Source organism: Helobdella robusta, assembly GCF_000326865.2.
Source record: "Helobdella robusta unplaced genomic scaffold HELROscaffold_7, whole genome shotgun sequence".
Taxonomy (NCBI): Eukaryota; Metazoa; Annelida; class Clitellata; order Rhynchobdellida; family Glossiphoniidae; genus Helobdella; species Helobdella robusta.
Genome location: NW_008705398.1, coordinates 3808916 through 3834559, shown reverse-complemented (window position 1 = coordinate 3834559; position 25644 = coordinate 3808916). Strand labels below are relative to the sequence as shown.

General features: G+C 31.2%; 2 protein-coding genes across 2 annotated transcripts in view; one reads left to right on the top strand and one right to left on the bottom strand.

Annotated features, from left to right (window-relative positions):
- Positions 1 to 24791: 24791 nt before the first annotated feature.
- On the top strand, positions 24792 to 25007 carry HELRODRAFT_153339 (hypothetical protein; the record flags this gene model as incomplete). The annotated part of the gene is made up of 1 exon (XM_009030938.1): positions 24792 to 25007. A coding segment is annotated over one exon (216 nt), but the record flags the coding sequence as incomplete, so codon positions are not given.
- Positions 25008 to 25277: 270 nt separating this feature from the next.
- The window catches only part of HELRODRAFT_165037 (hypothetical protein), a gene marked incomplete at both ends in the record, with an annotated part of 4011 nt that continues 3644 nt past the window's right edge, over positions 25278 to 25644 (bottom strand). The window contains one exon of the mRNA XM_009030937.1: positions 25278 to 25351. Coding sequence (XP_009029185.1) covers positions 25278 to 25351 — 74 coding nt within the window. The remainder of the gene's footprint in view (positions 25352 to 25644) is intronic.

The following is a 25644-nucleotide window of genomic DNA, read 5'->3' as shown; positions in this document are numbered from 1 at the left end:
ACCGAAGTTAATTTTTACAACGTCAAAGTTAATCTTGACAAAGTCAATATTTCCCTATATATACAACAAGGAGCACTGACGATGATTCATTCGGAATCGAAATATGGCCTTATTTGCAGCATGAATTCGAAAAATAAGTTTATTTTGAATTTTAATAAATTAAACGTTCACCAAAAAACTTTAGTGAGAAAAATCGAAAAAACGAACTACAAACATATTAACGCCAAACATTCGGTAGAATTTATAGAATATTGTAAATATATATATATATATAGAAAAATATAAACTATTCTGGACTAAAAATTGTGTTGGAATTTTCGTCAGAGAACCGCTAGCCCAAGAAGTACTGGATATTAAAGGGATTAATTCACGTCTCATGTGGATCAAGATTTGCATAGAAAAGCAAACAATGATTATTTTTTCTGCATACGCAGCACAGACAGGCGAATCAGAAGAGATGAAAAAATGACTTCTGGGCTGCATTCTCTGACACCATCTCAAAAATACCAAAATCTGAAACAATCCTGATTGGAGGCAATCTCAATGGCACGTTGGAGAGAAAACAGATGATTTTGACAACGTACATGGCGGTTTTGGCTATGGAGAACGAAATGAAGATTGCAACCGCATCCTTGAGTTTGCTGAAAGTCACGGATTTTGTTTACTGAACACATATTTTAGAAAGAGGTTGGAACATCTCATAACATACAAAAGTGGACCATCAGCCACGCAAATTGATTTCTTCGCTGTCAAGCAACAACACCGAAGGCTATTTAAAAACGTCAAAGTCATACCTGGCAAATCATGTGTCGCTCAACATAGACTTCTTGCGGCAGACCTGGTTGTCAAACTGTCAAAACATAAGTCTAAACAAATGCCTCGGAGAATCAAAACGTGGAAGCTGCAAGGCAATATTCATCAAGAAAAATTTCTAGCAACAAATCCAATCAATGTCAACTTTTACGCTCCACCCATCGATGGTCCGATTCCAGACATCACTGTAGAGAAGCTTACAGAAGCTCTGAAAGCTATAAAGGATGGTAAGGCAGCAAGGCCCTCTAGACTCACAAATGACATTATCAAAGCATCTGGTACTGCAGGTATCCAAACGTTACTACAACTTTGCCGTGAAATCTGGAGAAATTGCTCAATGCCGACTGAATGGAACTATAGCATGACAGTCCCGCTATATAAAGGCAAAGGTGATCCATTGAACTGTTAGAACACTCCCTAAAAATTGTCGAGAAAATCATTGAGAGAAGATTAACGTCGTGCATCACAATCGGAAATTATCAATTTGGTTTCCTAGCGGGGAAATCAACAATTGATGCAATTCACATCTTTCGGCAACTGCAAGAGAAATACCTCGCAAAGCATCAACAACTATCACACATTTTTGTAGACCTTGAAAAAGCATTTGATCGAGTTCCCCGTGAAGCAATCAGGTGAAGTCTATGTCGACAACTCATTCTAGAATATCTTGTTCGACTTGTGATGGAAATGTATACGAATACTAAGACTCTCGTCAGCACAACGGTTGGAAACAAAGATGCATTTGACATCGGCGTTGGAGTTCACCAAGGCTCGATTCTCAGTCCACTGTTATTTATAACTATGATGGAAATCACAAAACCGAAACGCACTGGTGACATTTGGAATCTAATATATGCTGATGATATCGTTTTAACAGCCACGTCTGAGCAGAATGCAGCACAGATGTTTGAAGATTTGAACACCAGACTCGCCGATCATGGATTTAAAGTCAACATCAGCAAAACTAAAGCAATGAACACTGCTGAACCCATCCAATTTAACAGTTTGGTCCAAGATTTGTCTAGAAATTTTAGTTTTGGGTGATTCATGTGATTCTTTATTTATAATACCACAAGTCTGTCTTCATAATTCCGATTATATTGGTATGACGGCGACCAAATTATCGATAATGCAAAATGTTATAAGGTATACAGTAAATAAAACGATATAATTTAAATATTAATTATTTAATTACTCTGGTGAACATTACGAAAACGTACGGCTGAGATTATTTTGTTTACGTTTTGAACTGTAGCAAAGTGATGAGCACATGGTTAGTAATTAAAAGCGTATTAAGATATTTAAATATTTAGAATATTTGATATAATTAAGGATGAAAAATGTTTTCTTTTTCTCTTTTGTTGGGACCGTAATAACATCATTATAACGAGTGCATTTTTAACAGTTTTAATATGAAAACGTTTTGTTTTGGACGATATTAAAAAAACCGTTGCACCCCTACAAATTTGAAAATTTTGTATAAAAAAAATATTGGTTTTATTATGATTAATTATTTAGCTAAATAAAAAATGAAATAAAAAAATGCTTTCCTTAAAAAAACCACCACGCCACTAAAAATTCATGATCCTCCAAATGACTGACTAAAGTATTCATTCATATTTTATGCAAAAATAAAAGATAAAGTTTCAAACTTATTTTAAATAATATCAATTTTATTAGATTTAATTAAAAATTTTAAAATCTAGGGGATGACGATGGCGAAGAAGACGAGGACGTTGAAGACACAGATGAAGACGATAACGATAATAAAAAAGAAGACGCGATATGATCATTTGACTGACGTTAATAAAATATCCCTATTAAAATATTTGTGTGTTAAAATTATAATGGTCTTGCCAGTGTTTTCTGTTAAACTTTAATGATTTTATGATTACAGTAATAGCAAAAACGTTTCAAATATTTTTCTTTAAAGGGTTTTCTTATAAAATTTCAAAATTTGATTCAGTTTAATTTTTTTCTTTGTCGAAACTCGGATGGCATTCTAGGGAAGAGCATCGACAAACACCGTTTTTGAACTTTCGTATATTCTTGTTCTTTTGAACAAAATGAAAAATATACAGAACAGCAATCCGCTAAAAAGTACCAAACTTGCAAGGAAGTAGCAAGCCCATTCGATCGGGAACTTGTTTGTCAACTTTTCAAAACGTTCTGGATTCCTGGAGTAAATCGCTGTTTTATGTGATTTTAATAATATAAAAATTTGTTTGGTTATTAATTTTGTCGGTTAAAATTTTTTAAAATATGTATTCCTAATATGATTTTTGAGGTCGTGTTTCTCCAGCAGATATTTGTTTAATGATCAATCATCTATATACTAGTGATAACAAACATACTATACAACTGTTTTTATTTTTAAATGTGATGCACCAGTGTTAACTGTCCAAAATCATAATGCTTTTAGTTGCATTTGTGTTGAGTGTAAGATAACATATGATTCTTATGTATTTTGATGTGCAGGTTCCAAATATACATTTTTATAATCAGAGGCGGATTTTAAAATCTGCCGCCCCTGGGTTATGAATATAACGTGCGCTCCTTTTTTCCGTGGGCATCACCTGACCCTTTTACACAATCATGCTTCAAGAAAAACAACTAACAAATGAAAATAATAAAAGATATATCATAATGACAGATTCCTTGTCAACTGTACTAGCCCTTAAACAAGTTGAAATAAATAATGAACTTATAAAAAATATAAAAATTAAAATGCATAAGTTAATACAAAATAAATGTAATATCCAAATAGTATGGATCCCCAGTCAAATAGGGATAATTGGCAATAAAAAGGTTGACATGTCAGCAATAAAAGCTCACCAGATCCCCATAACAGATATTGCGATTCCACATTCTGATTTAAAACCAAACATTGTAAAATATCTAATATCATTATGGCAAACAAAAGCAAATCTCCAGCAAATACAACCAAACATTGCAAAAACAAATATTAATATATTTAACAATAGATTTATTGTAAACAAAATTTATAGAATCATGATAGGCCATTTTAATCTCTCACTCACAACTATATCTTAAATAAAAAAGAAATTCCAATTTGTCAATTCTGTAATAATAAATTAACTATTAAACATATATTTATTTGCAATAAAACAAAAGAAATAAGAACTTTGTTATCCTTGCCTAATAATCTTGTTGACATTTTGAAAATAAAAGAAAATATCATTTCAATGATAGAATTCCTAAAAAAGATTAATTACTATGATAAGATATAAATTTCACTGAAACAGCTCTTGAAATCACGCAGTCGAGGGGGGCTTCTTGATTGTGCTGTGTCGATGCATTGGTCTAGAATAAGAATTGAGCCAATTAACTTTTAACACCAAGAAGCTTAATTATATAAATTACTTGTATTCTACAGCTGACGGGAATTTGGATTAGATGATTGTGTTGTGGCTAGAGTTGCTGGGAATGGCGCTGTTTTGGGGGGGTTGAACTCGGGCTGGTTAGCTAATTTTACTGATTTGTGGCTTTCTATTTGTGCATTTCACCAACATAAAGAGGAAAATATTAATCATCCTGTGTGGCGTGTCAGGTTTTTTACTGTGGACATGCCTCGTATTGATGGCTCAGATATGACAAAGAGAAGATATACATTTTCCCGAAAGTATGTCGAGAATCTGTTGTGGATAGCCACTTCAGTGGAGACTCGGATACTATAAGGGGTTTAATCATTTCTCTTGATTGAGGCTAAAAAATTCCTCGAGGTGTGTCGAGAATCTATTATGGCTAAATACCATGGTGGAGGCTCAAACGCCATTGATGTGTTATTTTTACATCTGTACGGTTCGCTCGGGATGTGTTGAGAATCTGCTCTGGCTGAATACCATAGTGGAAACTCTAATATCTTCGAGAGGATTTGTGCAGTTTTGCATTTCTCTCAAGGTGCATCGAGAATCTACAGTGGCTAAATACCATGGTGGAGGCTCGTGTGCCGCTAAGAGAGAATCAGACCACTCTATCCTTAATCTTTATAATCTTTTCAATTTTGTGTCGAATGTCGTCTGTGGGTGGCCTCCATGGTGAAAAATCAAGCGACTTACGAGGAACTTAAATAGTCAAAACGTTATTGAAGAAGAGTGAATGCACTGAAGTGAGAGTCATTGGTTTGTGAAACCGGCTAACGGTAGGTGGGTTTTCTCTCTTCGTGCTGACGTCAATTTCTGGTGCTTCTGGTCTATGGTTTGGTTATTGAATCTGTTACCCGTCAACTTCAAAAGACTGGAATAAACTATTATAACCTTACCTCTTAAAATATACTTAAGTCAAAGATTATCATTTATCTTTCTGGATTGATGTGTTGATATATTTTGATCGGATTCTTCCTTTTCGACTGTGATTGATTTTGAAGATGTAATAATAATAACTACATAATTATGAAAAAAAAATAAATAAAATAAAAATTAAGAAAAAAATATTAAAATTACTGGCACATTATAGCACCATCTTGGGAGCTGCAGTGCCGTTAAAATTTTCAAAAAAAAAAGAAATACTTAAAGCAGTGAAACTTTGGAGTCTAATTTCTCGTCTTTTAACTCGGGTCTAATTATGAAGGTTAAAAAAGTTGAAGTTCATTCTCTCTTGCGCCTGCTTCAGAGGTATCAATGACATACATTGCATATATGAATACTCGTGAAAACCACGCATCATACACATTGGAGATGATACGCGAGTATCTCTTTGTATTCGAACCCAGCCACTGCATTAGGAAGACCAGGCGCCTTTAACACTAGTATGAATATAAATTTTCTGCCCAAGTTCTAAAATGCCATTGGAAAATAAAAATGATACTACAAATTACATTATGTCTAATTATTTATTTATTTATTTCTTCAAAGACACAAAAAGTAAACAGAAAGATTATGTCCAATTTTTTAAGTTTCGTGATATTCGGTCTTCTGTTAGAATTTTCATTTTTTTCTTGTAGTCATCCCTTCGTACAGTGGCGACAACGGAAAGGTCAAGGTCAGGTGATAAAAGTTATAGTGTGGTCTTAGCAAAAATGAACTTTTGTCATAAAAAAAACTTTTTATTAGTTATTGTAAATAATTTATGAATTATATAACATTCTTCATAAGTTTAGAAAACTCGATAAATTAACGAATCGAAAGTATAATTTTTCCGGAAAATGTTCAGACTCAAGACCTGCGTAGCTAGGGCTTTGCTATGCAGTGTGAAGTAACATCTTTAGTCCTCTAAATAATGCATTCAGTCTGTATTTTGTACATTTACATTATAACATAGTAGCTTCAATTGTGAATAAAAATTTGCGACCCGCTCAGTAGTCTATTTTTTCTAGTAATTATATAATTTTGTTCTGTTATATTTTTTTTACTTATGTTTCAGAATTTTTCTTTACTTATTCCCAAAATTTGCCGCCCCCTTTAATTTGCCGCCCATGCGTAAATTCAGGCCTATTTATATTATATCTATTTTTTGCACAAAATGAAAATAAATTTTAAAAATTTTAACATTTAATGTTCTGGCTAATTGTTTTGGTAAGCAGTGAAAAAAATATGCTTCATTCATTTTGAAAAAATAATAGGAAACACTTCAATTTTCAATCTTTACTACAGTTCATGATACTTATATTAGTATTGTAAATTTTTAACTAATAATGTACATACCAATAAAGTGCCTTTTTAACATATAAAACTTAAAAAGTTATGGCTTATTTAGATGCCATCATCTAGAAAAACTAATATAAATTTAATAATATTATATTTTAATAACTTTTTTAATAAATTTAATAATATTTTATTATATTTCGTTTTTTTTATTTTATTTATTATTAATTTTAACAAATTTAACAATATTATTTTTTATTTCGGTCTCAATGAGATAGCTGATATTGCTTTATAAAGCGTTTAACGTCTTTTTTTAAATTTATTCAATGTATTAATAAATAAAAATGCTTTTAATTTCACTGGTCATATAAAAAAATATGTTAAAACAGCACGAGAAAAAAGAATAGGAAAAAAAATTCTAGTAAAAAAATTTTTTCAATTAACATAAAAGACTGAAATAATTTTCAAGTTTTTAATTACTTAACGAAAATTAAAAAAACTTCAGATAGAAGAAAAACTGAGTTATGCAAATTACTTTCAGTAGCATTTAAAAAACGTTATTATGTTATCTGCTTTATGTTTTCTTCTTTTTTTGTTTACTAAATAAATTTTATTTGATTTATCGTGTTTCAACTTTCCAAGTTCAAAAAAAATTATAAAAGATTTTTTTATGCTTTTTTAATTTCTTTTTTTTATTTTTATGTATTATAATACACGAGTTTAAATGTTAGTCGCCTTATTTAATAATTACTTAAAAAGAAACTCAAGTTTTCAAAACGAATAAGCTGTAATTTTGCTTTGATGTTATTTTTAATGAATCTTATGTTACATCTCGTAATTTTGTTATTGTTATTTTTTATAACTCCGTGACAAAGCGCAAAAGAAAAAATACCACCAGTAAAAGTGAAAAATGTGAACATTGTAATAAGCGCCCACAGAAAAAACCGAACACCGAAATAAGCGCACAGAAAAAATGCCCATCAATATAAGTTCACACAGACATTAGCTTAAACGGTAATAGTAAAAGTTATGTATGAAAACCTCATGACCGTGTAGTCGGATGCTATTTTCAAATGCATGGGTATGTCTTTATATTCGTATGCGTGTATTTGTACAGATGAATATGTGCGTTATAGAGTGAATATGCTAACACAGTGGCGGAGAAATAGTTTAATTTATTTTTGCAATGAAAACTGGCTCAATTTTTGACGAAGCATAAAATTTTTTGTTTGTTTATTTAATCTCATAAGTATCAAAATTATTATTATAATTATTCACTCCATGGATTATAAAGTTAAACAGCTGAATAACTTGAAACATGAATGTCAATTAATCCACACGACAAGCTTGAAACTACCAAACACTCAATCCAACCTTTCAATAAAATCCAACAGACAGTAAAAATATGACCAAAGAAAGTAAAATTAAGATGACTAATTCTAATAATGAAAATTAAAAGTTATTAATAAACTATAACCTTAATAGGTTATTCAATTAAACATTGTTTCAACTGTTTCTATTTATCAGCATGGCAGAGGACTTTCACTTCTTAAATAACAGACAATGACAATCCATTTGACAATGCCATTCAAAAACAGAAAAAAGATTTATCGGTTCAACTCTTCAACATCCCCTTGCCAACCACGAGTCACCAAACCAGTCCCCAGAAAAAGAAAAGTTGTTCTCGATAACGACTCGCATCTTCACATCAACCGAAAACCGGGGTGACAAACCCGCAATCACTATGCCGCTAGTCAAACTCCACGAAAAGATCAAATATCAAGACATCTCACAATGCATACACAAAGAAGAGCCCTCGAATCTCACTTGCAATCAACACATGCAATTCCAATAACCCGCCAAATTCTTGACAATAACATAAAAATAATTTATCAAAGCACCAACACAATACATCTAAAAATAAACCCGAAATAAACATCCAACAAAAAATGATAAAATCATTACCAACTCGGCGTCTTAATATTAACTTCAATAACAAAGGTATGACAACAAAGATGACGATACCAACTAATAAACATTGCTAAAGAATGACAACAAAGAATACAATACAAACTAATAAACATTGCTAAAGAACTTTGTTTTGTTTAAAGGAACTATATAAACCAAACCTGCACTGAAGATGATTTATGAAAAATCGAAATAAGGCTTTATCTGCATGATGAATTCGGATAACAACAATTTCATTAAATTTTCATGATGAACTTAGATAATTCTATTTTCAGCAAATTGAACAATTTCTAGAAAATTGTAGTAAAGAAAATTGAAAAGACAAACTTTAAATTGATTAATGCCAACAATTCGGTAGAATTCATACAATACAATATATACATAAGAAACACCACATCCGAAATTATACTAAATGAAAAAAAAATAAACATATTCAGTTTGAAAAAATTACTAATAAATCAAATTCTATGCTATTTATAATTTAATTTTTATAATAAAAAATAATAGTTTATTTACAGATATATTAAAATAATATTTTAAGAACCCCTCCAAAACGAAAACCTGGCTACGCCTATAGCCTATGAATGCATGCGTTTTACATGTGAGTGCCTATTGTATGCGAGCTTTATGGGTTTATCTATTACTGCGCTCATATAACTGAATGGTTATGTACTGTATTTTTCTGTGGGCGCCACAATCAATGTGCATTTTTTCTGTGTGCACTTTGCTCTATTTGCAGGTTTTTTCTGTGTGTGCTTATACCAACGTGTGGTTTGGATGTGCACAAATATGTTTGTTGCCTTCTTGATGTGTGCTTTTTTCGTGCGGGCGTTTTTCTAATGTGCTTTCTTAAAGTTGGAAAAATTTTCGAGGAGTCAGAGAATTTTAAATAAAAAAATTTGAGTTATCCGACTGACTCCGACACCACGATTACATTAATTGTCGCATTGATTATCTGAAAATTTATTTATGAAGGGCATTTTCTATATAGTGAGACGGATCGTATACAGAAAGGATCATTGAAATTAAAAATAGTAAAAATGCGAAATTTCAATTTTTTTTAAAATTCAAATCCGTCTTTTGGTTTTCTATAACCAGATAAAAATTTAAATATATGTCTTTTAAATCGGATTTAACAAATTCAAACAAGTTGATTTTTGAAAAAAAAGTAAATTTTTTTTGATTTTTTGAAAAACGCGCTATATTTTTTTGTTCATTTTTATAAAATAATACTTTCTGAACACAAGGATTCATATTTAACAGTTTTATCTTTTTTCGTTTTTGTTGGAAGACCATTTTTAGTGCGTAACTTCTATGCTACTACAGGAAAGACCAACTTTGTGTGCACCAAATAAACCACACTTCTAATGTGGTATTACTCACAGTTCTAAATTTTTTTTGCATTTTCAATTTTAATAAGTATTTCAATTGTGAATTTTTCTATAATTTTATTTAATTATAATCTAAAATAAATTATTATTTATTAATACAAGAGAATGAGGTCAAGAGAACAGAATGCCATAAAAAATGGATAGAATAAAGATGACATGTGTCAGGCTTTAGATGACATCTTGAAATGTAAAATGTCTCAAAGACAAGCTTCTGAGGTTTATAATATAAAACGTTCAACTCTAGAAAGAAAAATACAAAAATTATAAGAAAAGCCATTTTTGTCAAGTTCAGATGTCATAAGTTAAAACCGTACCGAAATTTCTCAATGAAAATCTTTAAAAATTCTGAAGAGAAATGTTTTGTTGATGTTTTGTATAGCAGCATCCAAGATGGGATTTGGTTATAGTCGTAAGACAACTTGCATACGAGTGTGCTAAAAAACTTGAAGAAAGTTTTATCCTTCACGTTCTAGAGGTGTCAATCCATGGGAAACAGGTTGGAGCGGATTGGTTAAAATCTTTTCAATCAAGAAATACTGAATTGACCATAAGAAAGCCAGAACCTTCTTCAGTTGGCAGAATGTCAGCATTCAACAAAAGCAATGTTGGTCAGTTTTATGATAACCCCGTTCCACATTGGTTAAATACAAATTTTCACGGAGCAATATTTAGAATGTTAATGAAACAAGATTTTCGAAAGTTCAGATTCTAGATTATGTAATATCAAGTAAAGAAAAGCATCAAGTTGGTTTGGTCACCAGTGCTGAATGAGGAATTTTGGTTACAATGCGCAATGCAGTTAATGTTTGCACATCATAGATACCTCTATTTTATATTTCTCCACTTGTTTTCTTTAAATTTTAGTAAATGTTGGTAATAGACCATATATTTTTACAATATTCTATAAATAAATTATAAAAACAATAACTATTATAAATTATAGAACAATATTCTATAAATATATAATAGAATATTGTTTAAATTTTAGATAAACTTATTTTAACTATATTTTTTGTTTCATTTTATGTATAGATAAAAATAATTATTACTTGCTTGTTTTCATTAATTTGTTTGTTTTTTATTAGTCTATCAAGTTCTTTGCTAGGTCCGTTTAGTACACCGTCATAGTACTTAATTGACCCCCATGAAAATTAGAACCCATATTAAAAATTAAATTAAAAAATTGTTCCGCTATATAGAAACACTAAAAAATATTGCCGACTGCTCAAAATAATGGCAAATTAAAATCAGTTATTAAAATGCTAGTAGATTTCATCGAACAAAGAAAAAATTTGTAGTGTACAGGAAAAAACGGTCTATCCATCTTACTTAAAAGTCCAGCAAATGAAGCTAGCAAACTGACAAAAATGAGAAGATTCACAAGAGCCAATAATAAATAAAGCTTTTTATCGCCGTCATTCGTTGAATCATCCGATGAATCAGATTCTTTTGAATCCAAATCTGAAGTTGAAAATTTTCATATGACAGAATAACTTAAATAATTCTGGTGTCAAAACAATTAGATGGCAAAGAAATTGAATTAACTTGCTACAATAAATATGCGTATTGTATATATGTATACTTGCATTTATTACTTCTTAAGCAACTATTACATGTATTTATACATACACAGTCATTGTTTTTTTGTACACCGTATATTTCATTTCGCTTTATTTTAACTATTTTTATTTGACGTTAATTCAATTTAGTTTATAAATATGTTTAACTATGCTTATTATTATTATCGTATAATAGCACGGGCATCACAAAACAAAGTTCAAAAATTGAAACAAACTAACATAAAATAAATAGAAGTAACAACGATGAAGTTTAAATGTCTGACTGAAAATTAAAGAATTAAAACTAAACAAAGCATATTTGCGGTTTAATTCAAAGCTAATTTATCTACAGAAGAAAAATTGTTAATTAATTAAAATATTAAAGAGATTTATATATATATATATATATATATATATAATGTTTAATGTCTGTTCGAGAAGTAGAATCTTTAATAGTCTCTGTGACAAATAGTTGTTGTTAACTTGTAAGAATAAATAAAGTCGGGCCAACATCAACTGAAATCTCGTCGTATATTATCCTATATACATGTACTAAAATAAAGTCGGCGTCTGAAAGCAAGAATAGGCAACCCAAGTTTTTTCAGTCGATCATCGTAGGAGAGATCTCTACAAGAGGTTATCAAACGAATTTCTCTTCTTTGTACTTTTCCACTTTTTCTATAAGGGTTCCATACTTAAACTCCATATTCTCCAATGATTTGAACAATGATTAAAAAACTTTTTTTTAAATTCCTTTAAAATTTCTGGCAATAATACCCAACATAGAATTTGCTTTGTGTACCATTTTCGAAACATGGTTTCTGAACTTCAATTTATTATTGATAACTATTCCCAGATCTGATTATTTATCAACTTCAGGAAGTCGAAACTGCGAATTATAGTGAATGAAGGCAACTGTCAGCGAGAACCAATTCTTACCAGCTGGCATTTATCGGTATTTATTTTCAACTTCCATTCCTCAAGCTAGGTTAGTAAATTTTTAATATCTTGTAAAAAACTGCTTTTACCTTCCTCAGTTTTCAATACTCTAAAGACTTTAGAGTCGTCAGCAAAAAGTAAGATATTATCACATACTGAAAAAATATCATTAACTTAAATTATAATCAATAGAGGGCTCAAAACACCATTCTGAGGAATTCCTCTCAAAACTGTTCTTGGCTCTGATAATGTGTCTTCTAATTTGACCTGAAATGTTCTGTTGCTGAGATATTTTTCAATCCATTTTATTTATCTTATCGTTCACTCCATACTAACCCAATTTGAACAACAAACGCTTATGTGAAACTTTGTTGAACGCTTTTTCTAGATCCATTTAGACTACAATGACTTCGTAACCATGATCTACACCATCAACCACAGCCCCCCAAAACTTCAAGAGTGCAAAACCACAGAGCGACCATAAATAAAACCAACCTGATTTTTTGAAAAAAGGTTATTTTCCATAAAGTATTTCATAATATGGTCCTTGGGTCTTGCAACAAATCGACGTCAAAGCCACTAGACGGTAATTTTGAGTTATATCCTTTCTTCCTTTTTTGTGTAGCGGGATCACATGATTTTTTCTCCAATCATCAAAAACTATACCACTATCTAGTGAACTTTGAAAAATAAGACATAAGTGAGTGTCAGCTAAATCACGAATTTTTCAAAAAATTCTTGAATGGATCGAATTTGAACCCGCTGATTTGCTGGTTTTTAATTTCTTCAATTTGTCTGCCAGCATTTCTTTATTTATTATCTAGTCCTCCATTACTACAATCAACTACTGGAAAATTTTGGTCAACAAAATCAATCCCTTTTTGATATATATACTTCTATATGTATTAATGGTCTTAGTTACTATCTTATTTGTTAATTTCATAGTCATACTTTATTTACTTTTTGAAAGTCATATTTATTTATTTCTTTAATATGTGATGAAACATTCTCAATTATTTAATGAAATGTTCATATAATTTTATGTTTTATATGCATATTCAATTTCATTTATATAAATATATATGTGGTATATGTATATATGTGTGAATGTGTTTGTACAAACATTTATATATTTGAAAACATTCTCAATTAATTAATGAAACGTTCATATAATTTTATGTTTTAAAAGTATATTCAATTTCATTTATATAAATATATATGTGGTATATGTATATATATGTGAATGTGTTTGTACGAACATTTATATATATTTGTCAATATATATAATTCTCAATTACAATATATATATTTGTCAATATATGTGCTGGATGAGTCACTTAGACTCTTCACTGTCTTCCTAGACCTTGTTTTTTTTTTGGGGGGGGGGTTCTAAATAATAATTGTAATTTTAATACTGAAAAAAAATCTGCAAATGTTTCTGCTTTTTCTTCAGACTTGGCAACAATTTTTTTCTCCACCGACTGTGAACCCACCAACTCAACATATCTGGTTACTTTCTTCATAATTTTCTTTCATAATTTCAAAATAACTTGGGATTGTTTTTAAATTCCCTGGCAATTCTATCTTGAGATTGTCTTTTTAGTTCATTGGTGATTTTTTTCTCTTAACTATACGATAAAATTCCAATTTGTCATCACCATATCTATAAATGGATTCCAAATTAATCGCTTTTTTAGTTCACTGTTCATTTTAAATTTATAATTATTATTTTTAATTATATCAGGAACCAACTGATGAGTATATCCGCCAGTTTTCCTCTGAAAATTTTTCAGATCTCTTCTGCATCCTCATTCAGACCAAGTCGATTAATCAGCTCGTGTGACAGAAGCTTTCTGAAACCTTCTTAATCTCCTAATTCATAAGAAAACTTTCTCATATTTTTTTTTCAGATTGGCATCTAAAACCGGTTACTTTAAATTCATCAACACAGTGATCACTATTACCAAAAGATGAATGGTACATAATATTATTGATGAACTCTTTTGATATCACCAGATCCAGGATTTTTGCTGCCGGTTCATCTTTGAATCTTGTTGGATGGTTAATATGTGGAATTAAAAATATATATAAACTTATATTGATTTGTATTTTATGAAATATTTATTTCACTTTGTTAATTATCATCATTTTAATTTTTTCTACTGCATCGATATTTTTTATATTTAGTTTTATTTCAATATTTTTTATAGTATTTAAATAATTTATTATCATTATTTTGATTTCGTTTATTGCAACGATCTTTTTGATATTTTGTTCGATTTTAATATTTTTAATAATACATATTTAAATACTTTAATATTTTATTCTATATTTAATATACGATTTTATTTAAATATGTTCGCAATAATTTACATTTATTTAGACTCTGAAGTTGGCAATTCTGCCAAAACAACGTTGTACCATGTTACAATGCAACTTTGAATAAATTCAAGTTGGAAAAATTACGTCGTGTTAACTCCAAAAGGTCTTCGTTAATAAATATTTGGTTGAAAACATTTGCCCATTTAGCGTTAATTAACTTTTTTAAAATACACTCAATCCGACGAAATTGTTGCACGATGATGAAATCGTATCGTACTCTTCATCTCCAGATGCGGATACATTGACCCACCGGGTCAATTGTTACCTGCCGAGGCTATGCGATTTCTTCAATAAAAGAACCTGTCAACAGTCACACACTTTACATCGCACACATCCCAATTCCATTACCACCCACAAATCAAAGTCAATGACTAAATTCTTCCCCTTGAACATAATCCGAAAATATTGGGCCTGACACTCGACACAATGCTATCTTTCTCCAACATCATTAATTGACAGCATCAAATGCCTAAAACCATTGGTCGCTCCACAATTGAGTATGCATGTCCTTCCTGGTCCCGCTGGCGTTCGACACCGGTTTCAACCGCCTCCAACGCTCTCAGAATGCTGTCTTTCGCCTGATCACATAAAATCATGCCATAAAATCACGTCGGAGCAGCACTGCACTCAGATGAGAATACTTTCACCCACCGGCTCAATTGTTACCTGCCGAAGCTATGCGATTTCTTTAATAAAAGAAACTTAGAGATTTTCACCTCTAAGTCAACAGTCACACTCTTTACATCGCACACATCCCAATTCCATTACCCCCACGAATCAAAGTTAATAACCAAATTCTTCTCATTGAACATAATCCGAAAATATTGGGCCTGACACTCGATACAATGCTATCTTTCTCACAACATCATTAATTGACAGCGGCACCTCATTTGGTCAAAACAAGGAAACTTTACTGCAGACCAACAAAACCATTGGTCGCTCCACAATTGAGTATGCATGTCCTTCCTGGTCCCGCTGACGTTCGACACCAGTTTCAACCGCCTCCAACGCTCTCAGAAAGCTGCCCTTCGCCTAAACACAATAAAATCATATAATGCCATAAAATTCCGTTAGAGCTGCACTGCACTCAGAATGCCAGATGCTAACCGTGAAGCAACATTCTGATTTTATCTCCTCCCAATTCCTCCTACAATGCCATAACCCTAGCCATCCGTGCCACATCATCACAAAACAGCCTCCATCGGAATGTAGCTTGAAGACCACCCTCACTTCAAAATGGATGCAGATGGTAAACTCAGTGCTGCCAGTTGCCATTGTGGTCACTTCTTTGTCACTTTGTCACTTCTTCATCCATTCCTTATAGTAAGCCGCCTCGGAGTCATATATGGCGGCAGTGCTGCTCAACGGATGACCTCCACCAACCCCTAAAATAGATCAATCTGAAGAAAGTTTGTCCAGGGCAATCAGACGAACCCTTGTCCAGCTCCTCTCTGGCCACAGCATCTTTCTCGGCAGCTACAAATCAAAAATCGACAGTGGGCTCTACAACATCTGTCCTTTCTACTACCAACAACCAGACAATGTCCCCCATCTGTTCAGCTGCCTCAAGAACCGCACATAAAATAATAGATTTGGGGAAAAACCCGGTGGAAGTGGCAAACTGGCTTGTGCCTCGCCTAGACGTCTAGGAAAGGTAAAAACTACAAAAGTACGACACCAACTAATAACTTTGCTGAATAACTTTGCTTTGTTTAAAGAAACTATGTACACCAAACCTGCACTGAAAATGATTTATGAAAAATCAAAATATGGTCTTATCTGCATGATTAATTTGGATAACAACAGTTTCATTAAATTTTCATAATGAACATGGATAATTCTATTTTTAACAAATTTATCAATCTCCAAAAATTTTATTAAGGAAAATTGAAAAGACAAACATTAAATTAATTAATGCCAACAATTTGGTAGAATTCATACAATACTGTATATATTAACGTGTATATATCTAGCTGTATATGTCTACTAGTATAACTGTATTTTATGTTGTATCGAACTACTAATATAAAACTTTTTGGTTTTAAATTTTTATTTTTTTGTAATGCATTTTATCGTTCATTATTAGTTATTCGAAATTTATTTATTTGCTTGTTTTTTATTTTATATTATCAATGCCATCATTTGGTATTTTATTCTGTTGTAATTTTCCTAATTGTCTAATTGTTGTTATTAAATTCAGAATCCTTCTATTAGTAGTGTATTTTTTCTTAATTCATAAGATGAAGTCGCATTATGGTCTGCAATTTTTGCTAATTTCTCTCTTGGTTCAAGTGACGAAGCAGTTATCAGCGAATTGAATAAACCATCAATATACTGCAGATGACGTATTCGTACTAGTGAAAAGAAACGCTGAAATCCCAAAGATTAAAGATTTCTTAACAACAAATTCTGAGCTTAAATTCACTTTCAAAGATGCGAACGAAAGCATACTGAACTACTAGATGTAAAAATGGATTAAAAAGACGACTCTACATTTCAAACATCAGTGTACGTAAAGACAACAAATACAAATTCGTGTCTATAAGTAAATGCCCTGATAAATATAAAAAAGGGTAATTGCATTGCAAGTTAACAGAGCACTTAAACATTGCAGCACTTGGACACTGATTAATACAGAACAGTGTTATTTCAATTAGTAATTTTGACCTCATTTAAAGTAAGTTATTTAGGATCCGTCAAAGTTATAGTTAAACTTAAGGTAAGCTGCTTTGGTCAAGTTAAAGTTACAGTCAGTTATTTGATTCTAGTTTCAGTTAAAGTTATCGTTCGACTTATCAATTTTGGGCCAAGTAGCCTTCGTGATGAGTTTTAGTACAATCTGATTAGTGTTGTACTGAAACTTAAAAGTCGTTAATTTATGTAGTTTAGAGATATGACGTTTTAAATATATATAAACACTTCTGAAATACCAAGCTTCAAGACAAGCAAATTAAATATTTTGACAAACTGTTATTTTGCATTAGATAGACTATCACATTTGATGAACGATGAACAATTATATGATATTAACCAATCATATTAAATTTTTAAAAATTCAAAAATAATGTACAATCTATAGTTCCATGTAAAAGAAGAATTATCGAGAATTTATTCTCCCGACAGCTAATGATATAAAATATCTAGCAAATGCAGCGCAAATCAACTTTGTGTGAAATCAACAATATCATCATATATTCAGTATGCATTTCCATAAAAAATTGCCATAACTTCTCTTGCAGATGTTGAAGTACCTGGCACACGTCCCAAAGGCCGTCCAAAGAAGTCCTGGTCACAAACAATCGAGCAAGACATGAAAGCTCTAAATTTAAATGAAATGGATACAAGTGATCGCCTAATTTGGCGCAAAAAATTGATGGCAAAGAAAACAACGTCCTACCTCGGGAAAACTGTGTCTCTAGACGCTAAACGATGATTGATTGATTGATTCAGTATGCATTTCGCCCTACAGGTTCATCTACATCCACCATCATCTCTCTTACTTCCACAATAACATCTTTCCTTAAAAATAATAATTATGATCATCTTATTGCTCTCGACTTTTCTAAAGCTTTTGACACTCTCAATCACTTCTCACTTTCAAATAAGGTAGTCTATTCTCTACCTGACAACATTTAACATTTGAAATATTATAATAAATTTTCTACTTTCTTTAGCTCTACTCTTTCATCTACTCTACCTATTATATTAATTCTCCGTCTCTCTCTTATATAGCTCTCTCAAAACTTTTAATAGCTCTAATCACATCATCAAATACGCTGAAGACACCTACATTATCATACCATCATCTAACTCAAACACCATCCAAACAGAACTCGACTCATTAACCACATAATCAAAACGATGCAATCTGTCACTTTATCTCAATAAATCATTCGAACTCATCATTCACAATAGCCGTAAGATAATAACATTATCTCCAGAACACCCATCAATCACTCACACAAGTCAATTAAAAATATTAGGCATCACATTCACCTCCACACTTAATATACCACCTTATATTAATCACATCATCACAAAAGGCTTTCAAACATTTCACGCACTCAAAACACTCCGCTCACATGGTCTCAGAGGCATCAAATTATTCGACATCACTGAATCACTCATAATCTCACGCATCAAATATACAGCTCCATCCTGGTCTGGTTTTGCTAAACAACAACAATTTCAGCAACTACAATCTCTTATCAAAAAACTAATCCGCTTCAACTATCTACCTGCGTCATATCCTACTATCACTCAGATATTCAACACACTCGATTCAAGGCTGTTCAAGAAAAGAGAAAATAACAACAACCACGTCAACCATCCTCTACTACTACGAAATAAAACTACAACACACAACCTTCGTCAACGCAAACATAACTATCAAGTCGCCACCCAATCTACGTATCAGGAAAAGACTTTTATTACAAGACACCTCAAACATATTAACATTCAATAAAATTTTATCATTCACACAGCTAGTTTTTATTTAATGAAACTTTATCATTCACACTAGTCGATCACCTCATTAGCCCACTAAGTCATCATATAGTCTATTAATTTGCGTTTTTATGCTATTACTTAATTTTATTGTCAATTTATTTTATTTTATTATTATTATTTATTGTATTCCATTTTATTTTATTTTTCCTGTTTAAACAGTTTTCTTTCTCCGTTTTTTATTTATTTATTTGCTTATTCGTTTAATTTTGTACTACTGCCTTGCATGCTGTAACAGTTTCTGCGTCTGTCAGATTTTTAAAGAATAAAACAAAATCATCAAGTTGAACACCCTCAATACATGCACTTAGTAATAGTAGTAGTAGTGGTAGTTCTAATAATAGAAGTACAGATAGTAGTAATAGTATAATAGTAGTTCTTGTAGTAGTAGAAGTAAGAAGAGTAGTAGTAATTGGGCAGTAGTAGTGTGGTGGTAGTAGTGGTAATAGTATTATTATTAGTAGTAGTAGTAGTAGTAGAAGTAGCAGTGATAGCAGTGATAACGACATGTTTGTTGTTGATTTCAAACATGATTGGTATGTAATAAAATAAATTTTAGTGGTTATTTGCAGCAGAGCGCTAATTAACACACAACCCAAACAATTTTTGCATATGTGAGTGTGTTTGATTTATTCAAGTAGTAGTACTAGTAGTAGTATTTGTAGTAGTAATAGTAATTCTAGTATGCTTTAAATTCATAATATTCCATGTTATAAGTTATACAAATAGATGTCAAGGTTTTATTTCGATCGAGTTATTGATTTACTAAATGAGTTAAAGTAAAGTTAATAACTATTTACTTGCCAATTTAGTCACAGTTAAAGTTATATATTTCAGACCATTTATAGTAAAAATTAGTTATCTTTAGCTATAACTTAAGTTAAAAATTACTAAAAGAACACAGATGCAGAATTGCAAAAAGTTAAACAAGTTCTGATCAATAACGGTTATTGCAACAGAGACGTTGATCATATCATTAAAAATTTAAAAAAATAAATATTTAAGCTAAAACAACAACGCAATTAACGACAATAGCTATACAAACAAAGCCGAATCAATAAATCTGCTTTATAGAAACATAATGAATGATTAAATTAAAGTAGATGAAAAAATTATTAATAGGGAATTGCAAAAAAATATCACCCACCAATCCAAACTTGAAAACTAAACTATTAATCTACTATAAAAACATACAAATTCAAACCTAATAATAAAATATACAAACAAAGCATCTAATGACACTTTGCAAAAGTCGCATGTCATATACCAATACAAACGCTAAATTGAAGGCTGTAACTTTCAAACATACATTTGGATGACCACTACGACTTTGTCGAGAAGACTTACATGTCATCTTAACCACGGGGGACTAGCAATGCGCACAGAGCAGACCCACAAAAAATAAAGAGAACATCGTTACAAGTACAAAGATTATAGACATCGCTAACAACACAAAGAGACTCCAGATCTTGGAAGCATTGTATAGCAAATAAAGTCAAACCACACAACAAAGACACCAATAAAAATTTTTTGTTAGCAACTATAAATACTATATAAGCAACACATTCCACATTTAATTCATATTAAACTTTAATTTAAAAAATTAATAAGAAATCTTGAAAGAATTATGAAAAAATTGAATAATGTTATCACAGCGATCGATTTCAATAAAATATGTTTACAAGAACTAAACCAAAATTTACTAATTTTTCTGAAGATGATTGAAGAAATAGGTCCTATACACTCGAAAATGAATTGGAAAGCTGTATCTTATTCTAACTTTAATAAAATAACTAAATCTTCATTTGAAGATGATTGTTGAATCGAATTAGGCCCAATACACTAGAGAATGAATTGGAAAACTGTATATTATTCCTACTTTAACAAAATTAATTATGACGACAAGAATTTGGTTAGAAATATTGAAAAATGTAATAACAAAATTTTCTTAGATAGAAGAAAACCTTCTTAGAAACTTATTTGATCACATTCCAACAATTTCACGTCAGCTAAATATAAAATCTGTAACGTTGGTGATTTTCTAATTTGATTTCTTTGTAACCAAATCGATAATATAATAGACGTCAATGGGAAAAGATGACAGAACGTCTTTCAATTACATATAAAAAAATGTCCAACGAGCTGCAGTGCATGAAAAGATGCAGTGAACGCAATCCAAGAACAATTTGATGAATTTCAACAGCTGTTAGAAGATCTGTATAAAAATGGTACTCACACAAGTAGCACACTCAAAATAGTGCATATAGTTTGTTTCAGTGACGGATCTAGATAACTTTGACGGGTGGTCCAAAATTTTGAAAATGTTTAAATGTTTAAATTTTTTTCAAATTTGGACAGAGGGCCAAGAATTGTGGTAGCGTGGCCAAAATTAGGCTGGCGACTTTTTTTAGATATAAAATAGCGTTTTTTATGCAAAAGCTGAGTTCTTTTAATAAATATACTGCTCACATCTGGGTGATGGTCTCTCCGGCCTTTACCCAAGATACGCCACTGAGTGTATATGTATAATACATATACATTCAGTGGCGGTATACATTTACATTCAGTGGCGGATCTTGCACATTCAGTACTGTATTTTAATAGCGCTCTGAAATTCTCCTGATTGTTATCAGATATGAAATCTAATGCACCGTCATCCCGGTGTCCACGCAAAGCAAAATTGTCTTCCACAAAGTTTAATAGTTTCAATAATAGTGTTAAGCAATTTTTTATTCTGCTCTATTTTTGTGGAAAGAACGGAGTTTGATAACTCTAAAACATTAGTTTTATTTTTAAACAAACTCAGAAACATTTCTTTATGAAAAGATGTCGCTTGATGACAGCGACATTGATCTAAAGCTGATTTATAACGATTTAAAAATGATATAACGAATACTCCGACTGAGCCACCTGATGGATGTCGATTTGCATAAAGTACACAAAACCTACAGAATGCTCCTTTTTTCAAATCTGAATAAGACAGCCAGGAAAATTCTTGAAACCAATGGAATTTAAAAAACCGTTTTTTTTTTACCTTTCAACACAAATAGAAATTTATAATTCTCGTCAGGTTTCCATGGATTTTTCAAAAAATCATATCTTTAATCATTCGAAATGCTTGAGATTTCTGCAGTTGCATATTGTCCAATATCTAAATGTATTGTTTCCTTTGAAAAACTCTAACATGAATTACCAGTTTTGTCTGAAACATCAGTCATGTCATCGTTTAAATTTAATGAGAGGCCTTCTTCCAAGACATCAGATTCTATAATTGTAAAATATAACGTTGAGATTAACTTTTTTAATTTTCCTACCAGACCTGAATAGTTGAATACTACAAAATTAATTCAAGTCTAGTCGGGTAATGACTGGTACGCATTAACCCTAACCCAAAAAATGTTTTTATTATTCAGCTTATTGCTAGTTTTTTTTAGTTGAAAAAACAAAATTATTTCATATGCAATTATTGAAATATCTAGGATTTACCATTAACGGCCTCAACTGTATTAAGATCATCGCACTGCTTTTGTTTTTTTGCCGGAGTCGGTTGAAAAAAGTTTAAAAAAGTACTTTTTTTAAAAGACGTTTTTTTTTAAATTTTAAAACAAATTCAAATGAAAACTGATTTTATGAAACACAAAAAAAAATATAAGACGCGCTAAATCGTAAATGGAATAAAATGTGAACTGCGAACAAAACATAAAATTATAAATATAATATTTTTGAATTACTTTTTGTTGATATTAGTTTTCATTAAAAGAAATATACTAAGAAAACCTGAATTATTTTTATTTTGTGCCGCAAAACACTATTTAAGTTTAAAATATGAATTATATTCTAAAATAAACTTGTATCATATTTATATAATAAATCAGCGTTATTTTTTATTGTTAAAAAGAGTCGATCTCAAATTCTTTTTATTATTTAACGCTGTCTTGAATTGAACTGATGATAACGGGGGGGGGCATTGCCCCGCCATAAATCCGCCACTGGTTTGTTAATAAACATAATGAATTTTAATTTAGAAAAACTGCAACAGCGGCAAAGTAGCATTCGAGAAGACGTTTGCATTAACTGCAGTCAATTCAGTCAAAAACATATGCCGGGTGAGAATGCTCAGAACGCAAGCTTAGTGCGGTTGACAAAATAACTCGCCTTATGAAATAAATAGTGACAGGCTAATCCATGATACGATTTCGTCGTCTGAAAACACTAGACAAAAAGTTTGAATTTTTTTTCGATATCAGCAAGTTGTTTGATACTGACAACTCAAAACATATTCAACAGCAATGTACCGCATGAAACTAATGTTGCAGTATGTTATGCAAAAACTCGATCAGAAATTGTCCTAGGAAGCCCGCTTGAATTACTGTCATTTATTATTTCATATTGTAATGACATATTTTCAAACCTGCAAATTGAAATCTTCATTGACTAAAAACGACCGAAAATTTACAAGCAGCAAAGAAAAGCGACATCATTTCTGACCAGAATATTATTGAAAGATTTTACAAACAAAGGGGAGGAATCGACAAAAGATATAATAAACGGACAAGACAAAGATATAATGAACGGACAGGACAAAGCGGAATAAAAGCACTTTGAACAGGACAAAGCAGAAAAAAGCCACTTTGCACACACAGAAAATTGAAAAACTTTGAGACATCCCTATATTAGCGCTCTTGATGGAAAAAATCGAAATAGGACCTATACGCTTCATCATGAACATCAATGATTTTTTTAGTAATTTTAATAAATTGAACAATAATAATAAAATAAATGTTAGAAGTATTGAAAAGCTTTACAGTAATCTTTTAAAGACTAAAAATTCGGTAGATTCTATCAAATCAATCCAATCTGAAAATTCGGTAGATTCTATCTAATGAAACCTAACTCGAGCTCTCACCCTCGTTGTTTTTTTATCCCAAGAAGCAATAGCTGCTAAAAGAAATTGTCGTCGTATGGAGCGTCACTAAAAATATGAAAAATCAACGCTCAACATCGTCAACTACAAAAATGCTAAACGTGTTGCTCGTGATGCCATTATGAGGGGTAGGATCGAATCTATTAAGAACACTCTCAACAACAACAGCAACCCTCGTGATCTCTGGCAATCTCTTAACAACAATATTCAGATCATCAATCTTCTCTTCTATTCTTAAATTTTCTTGTATCTTCTTTTGCTAACTTTTTTAAGGACAAAATAAATTCTATTCATCAATCTATTGCTACAACAATTGCTTCTTTTAACAATCCTTCTTCAAACCTTCTTCCTCTCTCTTTTTTTCTTTTTCAGCTGTCACCTCAGAAGCTGAGGTATTTTCTGAATGCCAGAGACAAATTTCGTATATCTGCTTTCTACATCATTGTTGACAAACGTGAGACAGAGATGAGTAGATGAGGAAATGTGTATAATGATATAAGTAGATTAATTTACTAGTTTGGTCAATGTACAGCAAACATCACAAGGTTGTGAAAGTTTAATCATAAAGATCTGAACAATAATTTACACACTGAACTACAACAACTCCTTTCATATATTCGCCACAAATTTCGTGCATCAAAATCGGATCGCATTAAATCATGCAGAAATTTACAAAGTAATTATTAAAGACAAAATCGTGTGTGCTTTTCCAAATGTAGCGCATATTTTAACATTAATGATTACAAACTGTTCAACTGAGCGCTCTTTTTCTCAGTTAAAACGTGTAAAAAATTCATGCAGATCAACTATGAAACAAGAGAGGCTGGATTCTTTATCTCTGTTGATAATTGAGGCAGATTTGTTGCGCGAAATAAACTTTGATGTTGTTGTCAAAAACTTTGCCACACTTAAATCTAAAAAGAAAGAACTTCAAAATGTAAATGTGTGTTGCTTTTTTGTTTTTTTTATGTCTCAATGTTTTTTATGTATAACAGTCTCAATTGTTACTAAATAAAAGAATATTAATTTTATTAATCGATCATTTTTTATATGATTGACGGTAGAATAAATACGTGTATAAACAATTGTTTTTTTTTTCCTGTTAGTTTTTTGCATAATATTAAACATACCGACTGTGAGTGGGAGATCATGAGTTTTTGGGGAAAGGGGCACCTTAATATACTCAGTTGCGTCAACCTGTCAGCAATTCATCAGTTGTCAACAAATATTTTACATACAGCTCTCCTTCCATATGGAATGGTTTGCCTGCCATTATTCGTCAACAACCAACCATCAAACTTTTTAGGAAACGATTCAAGAACTTTTTGTTTATCCAGGCCTACGGAAACATCAAAAGTCATTTTATCCAAGCGCCCCTGAAACTATGCATAAGACGCGATATAAATCAATAATAATAATAAATAATATGTATATATACATTTTTTGGGGACGAGGTTTTCTTGGATGCAAATATCGTAAAAATAGTTGCCTTATTATTTTAAAAAAACTTAAACACGTCTAAATTGGCTGGAGTACTTGTTGAAATTTTTTGTTGTTTG